We start from the raw sequence: 18,448 nt of genomic DNA, 5'->3' as shown, positions 1-18,448 counted from the left end.
TCGTCTGTAATGTCAAGGACAGCTAATACATAGGATCTCACCACCTCCAAGCTACAGTCCCGCCTGACATTAAACCATATCATCATTTCTGCACTGACACTGCAACAAAGTCCAGCAATTCTATGCCCAACACCACTGTGTCCCTACACTACATGAATGCAGTAGCTCATGGTAGCAATTCCCTAGGGCAATTTGGGTAACTGGCAACATAGTGACCATGTCACGGTTTTTGTAATTGAGCCCCAGCTAATGGTTCTGAGGACATAGCTTCAGATCCCACCACAGTAGCTTGTGGAAATTAAATTGATTAGATTCCCTACAGTGTGGAAACAGACCCTTCAGCCCAACAGGTCCACACCGACCCTCCAAAGAGTAACCCACCCAGTCCCATTTCCCTCTGACTAATGCACCTAACACTATGGGCAATTTAGCATGACCAATTCACCTGACCTGCACACCTTTGGACTGTGGGAGGAAACCGGAGCACCCGGAGGAAACCCACGTAGACACGGGGAGAATGTGCAAACTCCACACAGACAGTCGCCCAAGGCTGGAATCGAACCTGGGACCCTGGTGCTATGAGGCAGCAGTGCTAACCACTGAGCCACCGTGCCGCCCTCAATTAATAACTTTGGATTTTAATAGTGGACTCAGTAACATTGATTAGGAAACTGTCACTTGTGGTCAACTTTCTACTTCACTAACATCCTTTGCTAAAGGAAACCTGTAATCCTTATCCAATTTAACCTATGTGACTATAGAGCTGCATAAATGTGGTAACTTAATTGCCTTCTGAAATAGCCAAGGAAGTCACCCAGATCAAGGGCAATTAAGGATGGCAATGAGTGCTGGGCTAGCCATCAATACCCACATTCTGAGAATTTTTTTTAAAAAACTAGATATTTCAAAGCATCGCCCACACTGACACCATGATAAATGTTTCTCCCTCAGCAAGTGATGCCAGGACTAAATGCTGCCCAAAGGATGTTGACAGTGGGGAATTCAGTAATTTTATATTCATTCATTCATTCATGAAATCACAGGATGTGAGCATCACTGTCCAGATCAGCATTTATTACTCATCCCTAACTGCTGGCAAAACTCAGCAAGTTTCAAGTGTCATCGTACTCTAAATGTTAATTTTGCTCTCTCTACTCAGTACCAGAACTGCTGAGTTTCATCAGCAATTTCTGTTTTCCTTTCAGATCTCCAGCATCAGCAGTTCTGTGTTTCATTTGCATGTCTGGTCAGGAGGAACTTTTCATTGAATCCCTAAAGTGTGGGAGCAGGCCATTCGGCCCTTTGAGTCCACGCTGACCGTCTGAAAAGTATCCACTCAGACCCATGCCCCGCCCCTACTCTATCCCCCAAACCCTACATTTCCCATGGTTAATCCACCTAACTTGTACATCCCTGGACACGATGGGTAATTTAGCATGGCCAGTTCACCCAACCTGTACATCTTTGGACGGTGGGAAGAAAGCAGACCACCCAGAGGAAACCTACAGAGACATGGGGAGAATGTGCAAACTTCACACAGACAATCGCTCAAGGCTGGAATGAACCCTGGTCCCTGGCACTATTAGGCAGCAATGCTAACCAATAAGCCATCATGCCTGTAACACCAGCTCATATAGTCCAACAAGAATGAAGGTGTCTCCAACAGATCCTGGCTAATGCAGTCAGAATCAGTCCTTTGCAGGCCAGCCTGTCTGAAGCTCTGCATGTAGATTTACTCAGAACACTACATGATCAGTCTCAAAAATAACAACAAATTCAGCAACATCAAATAAATGCAAAATACTGCAAATGCTTAAAAAACACCTGTTTCAAACACAATACTTTAGTAACTCAACAGGTCTGGTGGCATCTGTGAAAAGAAGGAAATTAACATTTCTCTGCACAGAAGCGGGCAGACCTTGTGAATTTCTCCAGTATTTGCTGTGTTTGTTCCCAGCTTCAGCAATCCTAGGACAGTCAATGCCTCTGTTTCTGCCTACAGTCTGCAGAGAAGTTTATCACTCTGCTGCTTCTCAAAGGTTAATGATTTCAACCTTACCATCAGGGTTACACAAGCTGATGCAGCATTCACCAGGAAAGAAGCATCAAACACTCCTACGGAAGTTTGGGGGCATCAGTACCAGAGCTGAAGATGGCACCTCGACCTCTCTTATTTTAAGATTTTTGTTAGAACATAGAACATTACAGCGTAGTACAGGCCCTTCAGCCCTCGATGTTGCGCCGACCTGTAACACCAATCTGAAGCCCATCTAACCTACACTATTCCACATACGTCCATATGCTTGTCCAATGACGACTTAAATGTACTTAAAGTTGGCGAATCTACTACCGTTGCAGGTAAAGCATTCCATACCCTTCCTACTCTCCGAGAAAAGAAACTACCTCTGACATCTGTCCAATATCTATCACCCTTCAATTTAAAGCTATGCCCCCTCATGCTTGCGGTCACCATTCTTGGAAAAAGGGTGGACAGAGAGAGCCTATCTAATCTTCTGATTATATCTCTATTAAGTCACCTCTCAACCTCCTTCTCTCTAACGAAAAGAGCCTTAGTTCCCTCAGCCTTTCCTTGTAAGACCTTCCCTCCATATCAGGCAACATTCTAGTAAATCTCCTCTGCACCCTTTCCAAAGCTTCCACATCCTTCTTATAGTGCGATGACCAGAACTGTACACAATACTCCAAGTGCGGCCGCACCAGAGTTTTGTACAGCTGTAGCATAACCTCATGGTTCTGGAACTTGAACCCTCTATTAATAAAAGCTAAAACACTGTATGCCTTCTTAACAACCCTATCAACCTGGGTGGCAACTTTCAAGGATCTGTGTACCTGGACACCGAGATCTCTCTGCTCATCAACACAACCAAGAATCTTACCATTAGCCCAGTACTTTGCATTCCGGTTACTCCGACCAAAGTGAATCACCTCAGACTTGTCCACATTAAACCCCATTTGCCACCTCTCAGCCCAGCTCTGCAGGTCATGTTGACCATTGAGAAGTGATGAGATTCATCAAATATAATGGAAAAAAACTTACCTCTCACCTTCATCCACAAGGCGCTGAACTGTATAAAAACAAATGGGAAAACACTATCACTCTCTGCACACATTGACATTAATTCCTAGGTTACACTGGGGACTCCAATCCAGGGAGTGAGCCAAGAGAGAATGATCTCTGGGTGGTTACCATGGGCTGAATCATTTGGCTAAATGCTCGTAACAGTACGTTTTTAGAGGGATTCTCATCAAGGCCCAGTGTAACTTCCCAACATATGTTATCAAGCAGCTACCAGTCGTGAAAACAAAATGATTACAGGCTACAGGTTGCCCTCCCAATATAATCCATGACCAAGATCTAGTTTATACTTTATGATGGTCTTCTGCATCCAGCTCACAGCTACTAGAATGAGGTGCCAATCAGATACTATGTGGCTCAAGGTGCCTGCTGCAGCTGAGCTCTGACATCCACAAGGGGAGCATCATTTTCACTCTCCTCACATGACCACTCTCATTCCTCCAGATCCTCAGCATCTATCAGCTTGCCTGTTGCTTGACACAATTAAGAAACAAGTGACATGTTAAGATAGGGTTAGAATCTGATGTGAGGGTCACCATAATAGAGCGGTTCCATCAGACAATGTAAAATCCGTGACCAATGACATGGTCATCTCCGATGCCTAAACACATATACTCTGCATGCATTGAATATATACAAAGGTACAATTACAAGTTAAATGTAGCTGGATTTTATAAAAACATGCTTCATGCTGCATGGCCATTGATCACATTGAGATGCTGTTTGATGTTGAGCAACGTAGAGGTTCCTTGTTGCCAGCAGTAAGCTGAAGTTGAGAGGTACCCTTTCTGACATCCATATTAGGTGTTCTTGACATCCAGAGTAGAAAAGTGTGACACGGGAAAAGCATAGGCCAGGCAGCACCCAAGGAGTAGGAGAGTCTATGTTTCATGCATAAGCCCTTCATCCGGAAAGTGTGTGGGAAAAGGAGGCTAAGAGATAATTAGGGGGGGGGGAATTAAAGATGGCGGCGATCTGAGAAGATCTCACTGCAGAGCCTTGCATCGCAGCAGGAGCGGAATGGTCCTTTAACCCGCCCAACCCAGGTCATCGGGATTTCTTGGGGCGTTGGAAAGATTGTGGAGTCCCAAGAAACATCTAAAAATTGACTTACCCATATTTTCAACTGTCCAGAAATGCTTAAAATGGTAGGAGGAGCATCCGAGGCCAGGTCTGCAACAGCCTCGGAGCCAATTACTCTCCAGGATCTGGTGAACCAGCTCGGGAAGACTCATGAGATGCTGGGGAAACAGATTGAAGAAAAGCTAGCTCCAATCTCTCTCACGCTGCAGAAGCATGGGCAGCAGCAGCTGCTGGGAGACCTGGAGAAGAGGACGGATGAGGTGGAGCACAGGGTCACAGTGGTGGAAGCTGATGCCAGTTCATTCAAGGATGAGATCCAAGCCCTGAAGATGCAGGTTCGCAATTTGCGTGACCAAGCGGATTATCTTGAAAACAGGGGCAGGAGAAAAAACATTCGGATCATCAGTCTGCCTGAGGGTAAGGAAGGTGAGCAGCCTGCGGAATTTGTTGAAGAGATTGGCTTCCGAAATTCCTTGACTTGGAAGCTGGCATGAGAGGATTGAAGATAGAGAGGGCTCATCGGATTGCAGCGTGGAGGTCGAGTCTGGGTCAACGCCCTCGTCCTCTCCTGGTGCGGTTCTATCATTATTGAGGTAAGGAGAGAGTCACGGAGGCTTCCAGACTCTAGGGGAAGGATCCAAAGGCCCTAATTTACAAGGGGTGTAAGATCATGTTTTTTCAGGACTTTTCAGTGGCGGTGATCCAGAAATGAAAATCCTAGGATTGTGTCAAGAGAAGACTGAAGGAGCTTGGGATTCAGTACTCCCTGAGATACCTGGTAGTGCTTCTGATCACCTTAGATGGATCCATGCATCTCTTTGACACATCAGAGAAGGCAAGAGACTTTGTGGACAAACTAACCTAATTTAAACAATTGTAGTATGTATAGGGTGTAGGTTTGCTCGCTAAGCTGTAGGTTTCATTATCCAGCTAGGTAACCTCATCAGTGGCGACCTCCAAGTGAAGCGAAGCTGTTGTCTCCTGCTTTCTATTTGTATCTTTCTCCTGGATGGGGTTCCTGGGGTTGTGGTGATGTCATTTTCTGTTCGTTTTCTGAGGGGTTGATAGATGGCATCTAGGTCTATGTGTTTGTTTATGGCGTTGTGGCTGGAGTGCCAGGCCTCTAGGAATTCTCTGGTATGTCTTTGCTTAGCCTGTCCCAGGATAGATGTGTTGTCCCAGTCGAACTGGTGGTTTTTTTCATCCGTGTGTAGGGCTACGAGGGAGAGAAGGTAGTGTCTTTTTGTGGCTAGCTGGTGTTCGTGTATCCTGGTGGCTAATTTTCTTCCTGTTTGTCCTACGTAGTGTTTGTGGCAGTCCTTGCAAGGAATTTTGTAGATGACGTTGGTTTTGTCCATGGGTTGTACTGGGTCTTTTAAGTTTGTTAGTTTTTGTTTGAGAGTGTCGGTGGGTTTGTGTGCTACTAGGATTCCGAGGGGTCTTAGTAGTCTGGCTGTCATTTCTGAAATTTTTGATGTATGGTAAGGTAGTTAGGGTTTCTGGCTGTGTTTGTAGTATGTATAAATATTGTTGCTTGGGTATGCATTTATCATTCTGTAAAAGAAATGGAAGAAATCCGGTTGGAGCCTTGTTTTTCACTTTTTTTTTTCCTCTATTGATAATAATTTGGTTCAAACCATGTCTGGCGGTGGTTAAGATTTACATTTTAAATTTCTAAGTTAGGACATACCAAAGGATGGATGGGGTATTTATTTCCCCTTTTTTATAGAAAAGAATTTTTTTTAATTCATATTGATATTCTATGGGTTGTTTATTCTTTTCAGCTTGTGCTTGCGATGCAGCTCCAGCTGGGAGAAGTGAGGGTGGTTGAGATGGTTAGATGCCTACTTATAGGCAGCTCGGGATGGGTAGTTGCCCCCTCCAGGCAGGGAGTGAGTTCCCCTACTCAGCGTTGTTGGCGATTTATATGTTGGTTTGTTTTCTGGTTTTTGTTGTTTTGTATTTTTAATAATTTTGTATATTTGTTAAACATAGTGGTTTTAGTTTATGTAGTTTTTATATTTGGTGGACCATGCGACACTAAAGCTCAGCAATTTGTGGTTTGGGTTCCTCTTCTCTGGAATTTAAATGTAATTGCAGAAGATTATGGCTAATAATTTGATTAAATTGTGTACCTGGAATATCAAGGGAAGTCAGTCACCAATTAAGAGGAAGGAGGTACTCTTGAGTCTTAGAAAGGAGAAAGTGGATATTGCTTTGTTATAGGAGACACATTTGGATGACAAGGAACATCTGAAATTACAGCAGAATGGCTTTGACCAAGTTTATTTTTCATCATTTAATACCAGAAGTAGGGGAGTGGCTATATTGGTTAGGAAATATCTCCCATTTAAATTGTTGGCATGTGTTAAAGACACATACGGGAGGTTTGTAATTCTTAAAGCCTTGATAAATGGAGAAGAATATGTTGTTTTAAATGTTTATTGTCCCCCAGCTTATCCTCTTAAATTCTTGGTAGATGCTTTTTCTAAACTAATAAGTCTCAAGTCTCGGCATATCATTATAGGGGGAGATTTTAACTGTCTCATGGACCCCAGAGTAGACAGGTTGCCTAAAGGTCCCTCGATACCCTCTACACAAACTAAACAGTTATTGGGTCTGTGTGGGGAATTAGGGTTGGTGGACGTCTGGAGGTGTCTCCACCCTACAGGTAGGGGTTTCACGTTTTTCTCTAATCCGCACAGAAGTTTGATTTTTTTCTGACCCCTGCGGTAACCCTGGATCTGATGGCAACTTGTACGATCAGTAATATTGCCATCCCTGATCATGCTCCAGTGTGTCTCATGGTTAAGATTAAGGATGTTACAGTGGATTCAAGGTACTGGCGAAAGGACCCCTTTATTCTCATGGACAGTAAGTTTGTGGAGTATTTCTCCAGGGAATTTCAGGCATTCCTAAACATCAACACAGGCTCGGTTGATAGCTATCTGTTCTCTGGGAAACTGCCAAAGCTTATGCTACGGGGTCAGTTATTTCATATTCCACCAGTAGGAAGTGGCAGAAGGGTGAGCAGCAACGTCTCCTTGAAGCACAGTTGAAGGCAGCCGAGAAGGCCTATTTTGACAGACCTTCGTTGGTCAAGCTACAGAGGATTATGGCACTGCAGTCTGCACTGAATTCCAGACAGCAAAGACAGAGCTGGTTTTTGCAATGCAAAGGTTATACGAACATGGTGACAAGCCAGGCAAATACTTAGCATACCTTGCCAAAAAGAGGAGTGCCCCACAAACCATTACAGCGATTAGGGAAGGGTCTGGGAACCTAACATGTGATTCTAAAAAGATTAATGTGGCGTTCCAGAGATTCTACTCGAAGTTATATCAGTCTGAGAATTGGAGGAGGGGCAGGCCAAAATTGAATCCTTTTTTAAGAGATCTGAAGCTCCCGGGTGACTCCTGAACAACAGTCCTTTCTCAATGCCCCATTATCAGAGCAAGAAGTGCAGGAAGCTGTGAGGCAGCTTCAGAGTGGAAAGGCGCCCAGTCCTGATGGACTTCCCAGTGAATTCTATAAGGAATTTATAAGTACACTGTCAGGCTCGATGCTGAATATATTTAATGATTCATACAATCATGATTATGTCCCACCATCTCTGAGAGGCGCCAATATTTCACATCCTTAAAAAAAAAAGGAAGGACCCGGAAGACTGTGCTTCATACAGGCCCATCTCACTCTTAAATGTGGACTTTAAGAACCTCTCTAAGGCTTTTGCGTTAAGGCTGGAGACTGTGTTACGCTCTATTATTAAAAAGAGGATCAGATGGGCTTCATAAAGGATCGTGGATCCTCCAATAATGTTAGGAGGCTGCTTAACATAATTCAAGGATGCCAACAGCAGTCAATACAGGGATTGGTGATTTCTTTAGATGCAGAGAAGGCATTTGACCGAGTTGAGTGGCTGTACCTTTTCTATATTCTAGATCGGTTTTGTCTGAGCAAAGTTTTCATAAGATGGGTAAAGGTTCTCTACAGTGTACCTCTTGCGGTGGTCATTATCAATGGGGTAGGATCAAGCAATTTCAATATTTCTAGGGGCAGCCTACAGGGCTGTCCCCTTTCACCATTACTTTTTACGTTGGTGATTGAACCGTTGGCAGAGACCATTCGTGGGGATCTCAATATATCAGCTCCAGAAGTGGGGTCAAAATTACATAAGATCGCGTTGTATGCAGACGATGTTCTCATTTTCTTAATAAATCCAGCAGTTTCAGTGCCTCGCCTGATACAATGCATTCACCCGTTTGGCGCTTTTTCAGGGTATAAGATTAATTTTGCTAATCAGAAGCTATGCTTATGGGTGGTCGTACGAAAGAGTTGGCTCTTGAGAGTGACTATAGATTCCCGTTTAGGTAGTCACAAGGGGGTTGTGCGCATTTGGGCATATTCATTACTCCACTTCTGGACTGGCTGTTCAAAGCCAATTTTACTCAATTACTTGGAAAAATTAAACAAGATCTTCAAAGATGGGAAGCACTTCCAGTCTCGTGGTTGGGTCGGATAGCGCAAATTAAGATGAATATTCTCCCTCGTTTGCTATACCCTATACTGATTTTCAATAAACAAACACTCAGGAGACTGAATGGCTGGTTCAGCTCCTTTATCTGGCACCATAAACGGCCCCTCGTTAAATTAGCCAAACTGCAGTTGCCTCACAGACTGGGGGGAGTAGACCTACCGGAAATTAAAAATTACCAATTAAGCTCGCTTTTGACCTACGTGAGTGATTGGGTTTGTGGAGATCCTCTTTCAATATAGCTAGATATCGAAGCCTCCCAGACAAGGTGCCCTCTTACCAGTTTGCTGTTTTTGGACAAGGTGAGGACAGCTAGGGAATATTGCCATAACCCAATGGTCATCAATACTGTTAAAGCATGGAGGGCAACTCGGCAGAGGGAAGGTAATATTGGCAAAACATCTTTGTTTACACCTTTAGTGGCTATGCCGGGTTTTCAACTAGATATGATAGATTCAGGATTTAAACATTGGGCAGCTAGGGGGTGTATCTTGCATGGGTGATTTATTTGAGGGAGACGTAATGATGCCCATCGATCAGTTAGTACGGAAGTAGAGTTACCTAATAGAGACTTCTTTCGTTTTTTTCAAGTTAGGGATTTTATTAAAAAAAAAAGACCACACTTTTGACTGATTCCTACAAATCTGACATAGAAAGAGGAGTACTATGGGCTAAGAGTACACTCTGTCAGTGCTTTATATCACCAATTGGGGGGTGCCACCTCAGATGAGTCTGATCGACTCTGCAAGATGTGGGAAAGAGAGGTGGGTGTTGAAGTTTCTTCAGAGGCATGGGAGGATATTTGGGAGAATGCAAGGTAGATATCAATTTGCAATAGGACCCATGCTTTACAGTTGAAGATTCTCCACAGGGTCCACTTAGCCCCAGACCGTTTGTCAGAATTTAAACCAGGGATATCTTCAGCATGTCCCAAGTGCAAGGTCTGTACAGGTACTCTTACCCATTGTCATTGGTCTTGTGACAGGCTTCAAACATATTGGAGTGCTGTGGTGGGTGCAATGGAGAGGATTTTAGGTGTAGGGGCGGAGAAGGACCCTATTTCTCTCCTTTTGGGCCTACCCATTGTATTTCCTGCAGACGCGCATAAGAAAAAAAACTTTTCAATATTCTTACGTTCTGTGCAAGGAAGAATATCTTGCTAAGTTGGATATCTGAAAACGCCCTAGGCCTGTCGCGATGACGGAAGATTATTCTGGAGCCTATTCCCCTAGATTTTCTCACAAATATGGTACACCACAAAACTGAGAATTTTTACAAGACATGGCAACCCTTTTTGAAATACCTGGTCACAGATTTATCTGCCACACTAACAAGGGCTTTTATATAGCCGTAACGATTGAGAGAATTTCATGAGTCCAATATCCAGGGAGGAGGAACTGTAAATGTATGAGTGTTTTATTTGGCTGGGCTGAGTTATTACTATTTATTTGTTTGTTGTTATTTATTTAGTTAGTTAAATAGCTAGTTTAGTTTTTTTTAATTTTATATTTCTCTATACATGTTTATACATTTGTACAGGAGGGTGGGTTGGGGAATTTTTTTATTATTTGGGTTTATTTTTGTACTGTTTTGAATTGCATTGTTTTGTATTTGTTGTAATATTTAAAAATCTATTTTTCTTATTAAAAATATATTATTATAAAAAGAGATAAATAGGAGGGTGGGGATGGGGTTGGGGGAAAGGTAGCTTCCTGATGAAGGGCTTATGTGTGAAATGTCAACTGCCCTGCTCCACGGATGCTGCCTGACCTGTTGTACTTTTAAAGTGCCACACTTTTCGACCCTGACTCTTCAGCATCTGTAGTCCTCACTTCCTTGACATCCAGCTTATTTGGTGAGTTTAGTAAAATAGAAAGCTGAATATTAATCTAGTAAGTTGAGGGGTCATCGCTTGTTATTGCTTCCTAGCGAGAAACTCATCTGGTCACTCAACAAATGCACAAAAGATGTAGCAAGTTGCACCTCATGTCAAGATCAACCTCTTAGAACTTCTGCAATTGTGCCACAAATATCACATTAGCTCATAGTGCTCAGACCCATATATGATTCTGCTGTGCATATCTGGATAATTTAGGGACAAAGTGTGTGGTCTGCTGTTCAGGTCACTGTGTCTAGGGAATACTGGTGAGGAGGGACTATGGTCATCAATGGCAGGGGGTTGAGAGGTCACCAGATTGTTGTACATCATTGACTGTGTGCGGAGAAGGGCTCAACTTACCAGCAACATGGGGTAACAGCTCGCTCTTCCAATGGTCCAGGAATACGATGGCCAATGCTGACAAGCTAATCAGGAAGATTGGACGCAGTGAGGTAGAGGAAAACAACCTGAATGTGGGAAATGAAAGAGAAACTTCACTCCAGAGAATCAGTTCACATGTACACCAACTCATAGCACCATAACTACAAAGTCTGGGCTTGAGATCCCTTTCCAAATCACCTACTCTGCCAATTGGTTTGAAATTCGCCTCATTCAGATTGCAGCCCCATCCACCCCAGTCATTTAACAGATTTTTTGAAAATGGCACAGGAAGCTGTTTGGTCAACTTGAAAGTATTGATCAAAACTCCCTTGAATATTCTCTGCTCATTGGAGAACACCACAGTTTAATAGAAGGAATAAGAATGGGTATTTGGTCCCTTGATCATCGTTCACTATTAGATATCCCAGTTGATCTTCTACATCAATTCTACTTTTCCACGTTACCATACCTTCTGAATTCCAAGAATTTACTGATATGCAGCTTGAATTTACTGACAAACTAAGCATCATCAGCCTTCCCTCTTAGAGAATTCAAAAGACATGCAACTCTGCATGTGAAGGAATTCACTATCTCAGTCTGAAATAGTCAAACTTATTTCCTGATCCTAGAGTTCCTAGCTTCGATGTCAGAGACTAGCTTTTCAGTGTTCGCCTGTCAAGCCCACCAAACATGTTACACCACATTATCAGATCACCTCTCATTCTTCTAAACTCCTGAAAATATTCAATGGAATTATTCTCTTCGAATGACATTTCTTCACACCAAGCACAAAAAATGTTTGGTAGGTAGTTACTTGAGAAGTTGAAACTTTATTGCTGGAACAGCACAGCAGGTCAGGCAGCATCCAGGGAACAGGAGATTCGACGTTTCGGGCACAGGCCCTTCTTCAGGAATGAGCAGAGAGTGTTCAGCAGGAGAAGATAAAAGGTAGGGAGGAGGGACTTGGAGGAGGGGCGTTGGAAATGTGATAGGTGGAAAGAGGTCAAGGTGAGGGTGATAGGTCGGAGTAGGGTGGAGGCGGAGAGGTCAAGAAGAAGACTGCAGGTCAGGAAGGCGGTGCCGGGCTGGAAGGATCCGGCTGAGACAAGGTGGGGGGAGGGGGGATGAAGAAACTGGTGAAGTCCAAGTTCATCCCCTGCGGTTGGAGGGTTCCCAGTCGGAAGATAAGACGCTCCTCCTCCAACCGTCGGGTTGTTGTGGTTTGGCGGTGGATGAGTCCAATGACCTGCATATCCTCGATGGAGTGGGAGGGGGAGTTGAAATGCTGTGCCACAACCTCATCACCTCAGGGGACCGTCTCACCCTCGGAACGCGCAGCCCTCCACTCCCTCCGTTCCAACCCCAACCTCACCATCAAACCAGCTGACAAGGGAGGCGCAGTAGTAGTTTGGCGCACTGACCTTTACACCGCTGAGGCCAAACGCCAGCTCGCAGATACCTCCTCCTACCGTCCCCTTGACCATGACCCCACCCCCCACCACCAAACCATCATCTCCCAGACCGTCCATAACCTCATCACCTCAGGGGACCTCCCATCCACCGCCTCCAACCTCATAGTCCCACAACCCCGAACCGCCCGTTTCTACCTCCTGCCCAAAATCCACAAACCTGACTGCCCCGGACGACCCATCGTCTCAGCCTGCTCCTGCCCAACCGAACTCATCTCGGCATACCTCGACACGGTCCTGTCCCCATTAGTCCAAGAACTCCCCACCTACGTTCGTGACACCACCCACGCCCTCCACCTCCTCCAGGATTTCCGCTTCCCCGGTCCCCAACGCCTCATCTTCACCATGGACATCCAGTCCCTGTACACCTCCATCCCCCATCACGAAGGACTCAAAGCACTCCGCTTCTTCCTTTCCCGCCGTACCACCCAGTACCCTTCCACCGACACCCTCCTTCGACTGACCGAACTGGTCCTCACCCTGAACAACTTTTCTTTCCAATCCTCCCACTTTCTCCAAACAAAAGGAGTAGCCATGGGCACCCGCATGGGCCCCAGCTATGCCTGCCTCTTCGTAGGGTATGTGGAACAATCCATCTTCCGCAACTACACTGGCCCCACCCCCCATCTTTTTCTTCGCTACATTGATGACTGTATCGGCGCTACCTCGTGCTCCCACGAGGAGGTTGAACAGTTTATCCACTACACCAACACCTTCCACCCCGACCTCAAATTCACCTGGACAGTCTCGGACTCCTCCCTCCCCTTCCTAGACCTTTCTGTTTCTATCTCAGGCGACCGAATCAACACGGACATCTACTACAAACCTACCGACTCCCACAGCTACCTGGACTACACCTCCTCCCATCCTGCCCCCTGTAAAAACGCCATCCCATTCTCCCAATTCCTTCGTCTCCGCCGCATCTGCTCCCAGGAGGACCAGTTCAAAATACGTACAACACAGATGGCCTCCTTCTTCAAGGACCGCAATTTCCCCCCCGACGTGGTCGACGGTGCCCTCCACCGCATCTCCTCCACTTCCCGCTCCTCCGCCCTTGAGCCCCGCCCCTCCAACCGCCACCAGGACAGAACCCCACTGGTCCTCACCTACCACCCCACCAATCTCCATGTACAGCGCATCATCCGCCGTCACTTCCGCCACCTCCAAACAGACCCCAGCACCAAGGATATATTTCCCTCCCCTCCCCTATCAGCTTTCCGTAGAGACCACTCCCTCCGCGACTCCCTTGTCAGATCCACACCCCCCACCGACCCAACCACCACTCCCGGCACCTTCCCTTGCAACCGCAGGAGGTGCAACACTTGCGCCCACACCTCCCCCCTCACTTCTCTCCAAGGCCCCAAGGGAAACTTCCATATCCGCCACAGATTCACCTGCACCTCCACCCACATCATCTACTGCATCCGCTGCAGCCGGTGTGGCCTCCTCTATATTGGGGAGACAGGCCGCCTACTTGCGGAGCGATTCAGGGAGCACCTCTGGGCCACCCAGACGAACCAACCCAACCAACCTGTGGCACAGCATTTCAACTCCCCCTCCCACTCCACCGAGGATATGCAGGTCATTGGACTCATCCACCGCCAAACCACAACAACCCGACGGTCGGAGGAGGAGCGTCTTATCTTCCGACTGGGAACCCTCCAACCGCAGGGGATGAACTTGGACTTCACCAGTTTCTTCATCCCCCCTCCCCCCACCTTGTCTCAGCCGGATCCTTCCAGCCCGGCACCGCCTTCCTGACCTGCAGTCTTCTTCTTGACCTCTCCGCCTCCACCCTACTCCGACCTATCACCCTCACCTTGACCTCTTTCCACCTATCACATTTCCAACTCCCCTCCTCCAAGTCCCTCCTCCCTACCTTTTATCTTCTCCTGCTGAACACTCTCTGCTCATTCCTGAAGAAGGGCCTGTGCCCGAAACATCGAATCTCCTGTTCCCTGGATGCTGCCTGACCTGCTGTGCTGTTCCAGCAATAAAGTTTCAACTTTGATCTCCAGCATCTGCAGACCTCACTTTCTCCAGTTACTTGAGAAGATCTTGAGGGATAAGACATACATGCATTTGGAAAGATAGGATTTGATTGGGAGTAGTCAGCATAGCTTTGTGCATGGGAGATCATGCCTTACAAATTTGGTGGAGTTCTTTGAAGCAGTGACCAGGAGGGTTGATGAGGGCAGGGCAATAGACAGTCTGTATGGATTTCATTAAAGCTTTTGATAAGGTTCCACATGGTGGGCTGCCCTGGAGAAGCTCTTGGAGCAAATAGTCAAAAAGATGCAAGTCACTCAGCTAAATTGACTAAATTGAAAGCATAGAAATTCAAAACAATATAGTTTGTATGTTGGGCAATTAATGCCGGCCAGCCACCGATGCCACATCCCACAAATGAATTAAAAAAAAACAAAAGAATTAAAAAAGATACAAAGTTGAGTGCAGGAAGAGAGACATAGGATGACAGACAGACTATTGTAGGCAGTGGGGATTTGAGGAATCTGTTAAAAAACAGATTTATGAATGCTTAAGCAAATTCTATTCCTGTATCAATACAGCCAAGGATCTCAGCTACTGTTTAACATAAAGAATTCCTTAAATTTATAAAATGCTTTTCACAACTATGGACATTTAAAAATCATGACATTGGAGCACAAGTCATTTGTCCATCAAGACAGCTTTGCTATTCAATGAGATCATAGCTAGTCTATAATCAGCAATTCTACATTCTGCCTTTTCCCCAATATCCCTGGATTCCCTTACTGGTGAATAATTTTATAATATTTAACAACCCAGACTCAACAGCTCCCTGCAGTAAAGAATTCCACAGATTCATTACGCTCTGGACAACTCCTTACTCAGATGATGCCCTCTGGTCCTAGACTCCCAAAAGGGAAACAACTTCCTCACATCTACACAACGAAACAGACAAGATTCTTAGGGGATCCAATGTGCTCTTTCCCTCATTCTTCCAAACTTCAATGCCCAATTTACTCAATCTTTCTTGATAAGAAAATTTTAAACAAGCATACCATCAACCTAGTATCCTTTTATGGTTTAAAAACATGTTAGATACAGTCCAATTAAATGCTTCAAATCACTTTTTGTAGAAAATTGGCAGCCAATTTGGACAAAGACTCCAACAAACAGTCAATATAGAACTCAGGTCAGAGTGGAGTCATAGACTTTTTATACCATGCTAAATGGTCCTCTTGGCCCATTGTTGCGACTGGTTATCAGATATCCATCTATTCTAATGCTATTTTCCAGCACTTGGTCAGTGGCCTCGTATGCTATGATGTTTCAAGCACTCATCTAAATAACCAAATACGTTTTGTTATATGTATTTAGGTATAGAATTGGCCGCAGGCCACAAGGTAGAAGCATTCCTCCCCTCAGGTTTTCGGGGATCATTGGCCGCAGGATGGAAACCCGCCCCCTTCACATTTGAGTAATAATCACTGGTCTCCAGGATGGGAGACAGAGATACTGGCCCCGACAAACCTCTCGGAACCATTTCTACCGAGGAGTACCCCAATCCAGTGACAAAGGATCTTTACCAGAAGAGGCCGGAGAGACCGAGAAGCATCAGGCCGCTTTGCAGCGGTTGCTCCCACACCAACAGGCTCTGCAGGTAGATCAGGGCCGGCTCACATCGACACAGCAGCCGCCGCCAGCGCTCCTCAATCCGCTGCACATCCGCACCGTCACCCGGGGCCGGAGACCAAGCTTCCTCCGCTCCCTCTCTCCCCGGTCTCTCCACCCCAGGGCCCGACCCCTCTGTCCAAGACCCTGGTCCCTCTCTACCTAACTCTCCAGTTCCCAGTCCCATTCTCCCCGGTCCCCCAACTCCAGGCCCCGGTCCCCCCGGTCCCCCAACTCCAGGCCCCGGTCCCCCCGGTCCCCCAACTCCAGGCCCCGGTCCCCCCGGTCCCCCCGGTCCCCCAGCTCCAGGCCCCGGTTTCTCTGGACCCCCAGCTCCAGGCCCCGGTTTCTCCGGTCCCCCAGCTCCAGGCCCCGGTCCCCCCGGTCCCCCAGCTCCAGGCCCCGGTCCCCCCGGTCCCCCAGCTCCAGGCCCCGGTCCCCCAGCTCCAGGCCCCGGTTTCTCTGGACCCCCAGCTCCAGGCCCCGACCCCGGTTCCGGTTCCGGTTCCCCGGGTAGCTCTCGGGCGGATGTTTCTATTTCACCCTCAGCCGCCGACATCTTGTATTATTTGTTGTTAGTGTGTCAGGATCCGGAACTAACGTCATCAACATAGCCCATTTCCGCTGGTCCTTAACGAACGGTCTGAGGAACCATAGCAACGAGCCCCGCCCCTGACAACGAGCCCTGCCCCTGACACCAGGCCCCGCCCCTGAAACCAGGCCCCGCCCCTGACACCAGGCCCCGCCCCTGATACCAGGCCCCGCCCCTGACACCAGGCCCCGCCCCTGACACCAGGCCCCTCCCATTCCCTTTGCCCATCCCATAATTCCGGCTCAAACCGCCGAGCGTTGTCTTTGTGGAATGTTCTAGATTTTTTTCAGGGTGTGGAAGTACTGTTCTTGGGTTTGATTGTGCAACGGCGGGTTAAAGTTTTAATACTTAGTTTTCTGAATCTTTTTGGAAGTTTAGCTTCAGCCTAGTGTCAGTAACAGGGAGGTGGTGATGTGGAGGGTCAGATATCCCACAACATCAGGTTATATTGGAAACAGCAGCTGTCAGAGCGCTGCTCCTTCATCAGGGCCTGGAGGGAAACACACAGATAGGGTTCATAGGTACAGAGAGATCAAAAGATAGTACAAATAGTGAGTGTAGTGTCAGAAATAAGTCTCAGCAGGTGACTGAGAGTGTCAGGCAGTGTGAGTAAAGTGTTAACAGCTGAATAAAAAGTGAGGTAAAAACAATGACTGCAGATGCTGGAAACCAGATTCTGGATCAGTGGTGCTGGAAGAGCACAGCAATTCAGGCAGCATCCGAGGAGCAGTAAAATTGCATTTCGGGTAAAAGCCCTTCATCAGGAATAAAGGCAGAGAGCCTGAAGCGTGGAGAGATAAGCTAGAGGAGGATGGGGGTGGGGAGAAAGTAGCATAGAGTACAATGGGTGAGTGGGGGAGGAGATGAAGGTGATAGGTCAGGGAGGAGAGGGTGGAGTGGATAGGTGGAAAAGGAGATAGGCAGGTAGGACAAGTCCGGACAAGTCAAGGGGACAGTGCGGAGCTGGAAGTTTGGAACTGGGGTGAGGTGGGGGAAGGGGAAATGAGGAAACTGTTGAAGTCCACATTGATGCCCTGGGGTTGAAGTGTTCCGAGGCGGAAGATGAGGTGTTCTTCCTCCAGGCGTCTGGTGGTGAGGGAGCGGCGGTGGAGGAGGCCCAGCACTTCCATGTCCTCGGCAGAGTGGGAGGGGGAGTTGAAATGTTGGGCCACGGGGCGGTTTGGTTGATTGATGCGGGTGTCTCGGCGATGTTCCCTAAAGCGCTCTGCTAGGAGGCGCCCAGTCTCCCCAATGTAGAGGAGACTGTATCGGGAGCAATAAATGATATTAGTAGATGTGCAGGTAAAACTTTGATGGATGTGGAAGGCTCCTTTAGGGCCTTGGATGGAGGTGAGGGAGGAGGTGTGGGCACAGGTTTTACAGTTCCTGCGGTGGCAGGGGAAGGTGCCAGGATGGGAGGGTGGGTTGTAGGGGGACGTGGACCTGACCAGGTAGTCATGGAGGGAACAGTCTTTGCGGAGGCGGAAAGGGGTGGGGAGGGAAATATATCCCTGCTGGTGGGGTCTTTTTGGAGTTGAATCTATAATCCATTTAAGTGATCTCTCTGCCTAAAATTCTGTGTCTGTGTGCTTCTGTCTCACTTCATCTGGTGAAAGGGCTATGCTCCGAAAGTTAGTGACAGAGAAAACAAGAGTCTTACAGCATATAAACAGACCCTTTGCTCCAACTCATCTGCCTGACCAGACATCCAATCAGATCAGGTCCCATTTGCCAGCACCTGCCCATATCGCTCTGA

The 18,448-nt window shown here is 46.8% G+C and overlaps 1 protein-coding gene across 1 annotated transcript in view; it reads right to left on the bottom strand.

Moving 5' to 3' along the window:
- retreg2 (reticulophagy regulator family member 2) overlaps window positions 1–16,659 on the bottom strand; it is an 87,963-nt gene extending 71,304 nt beyond the window's left edge. The window contains exons 1-3 of the mRNA XM_043694413.2: window positions 16,016–16,659; window positions 10,954–11,060; window positions 3,059–3,086 (exon numbers count right to left, since the gene is read on the bottom strand). Coding sequence (XP_043550348.2) covers window positions 3,059–3,086; window positions 10,954–11,060; window positions 16,016–16,659 — 779 coding nt within the window. The remainder of the gene's footprint in view (window positions 1–3,058; window positions 3,087–10,953; window positions 11,061–16,015) is intronic.
- Between the last annotated feature and the right edge of the window lie 1,789 nt (window positions 16,660–18,448).

This window comes from Chiloscyllium plagiosum, unplaced genomic scaffold (assembly GCF_037043375.1).
Source record: "Chiloscyllium plagiosum isolate Xiang-an unplaced genomic scaffold, Cpla_swu_hap1 HiC_scaffold_7, whole genome shotgun sequence".
NCBI lineage: Eukaryota > Metazoa > Chordata > Chondrichthyes > Orectolobiformes > Hemiscylliidae > Chiloscyllium > Chiloscyllium plagiosum.
Note: the sequence above shows the minus strand (reverse complement) of the source record. Positions and strands in the feature narration are given on the sequence as shown.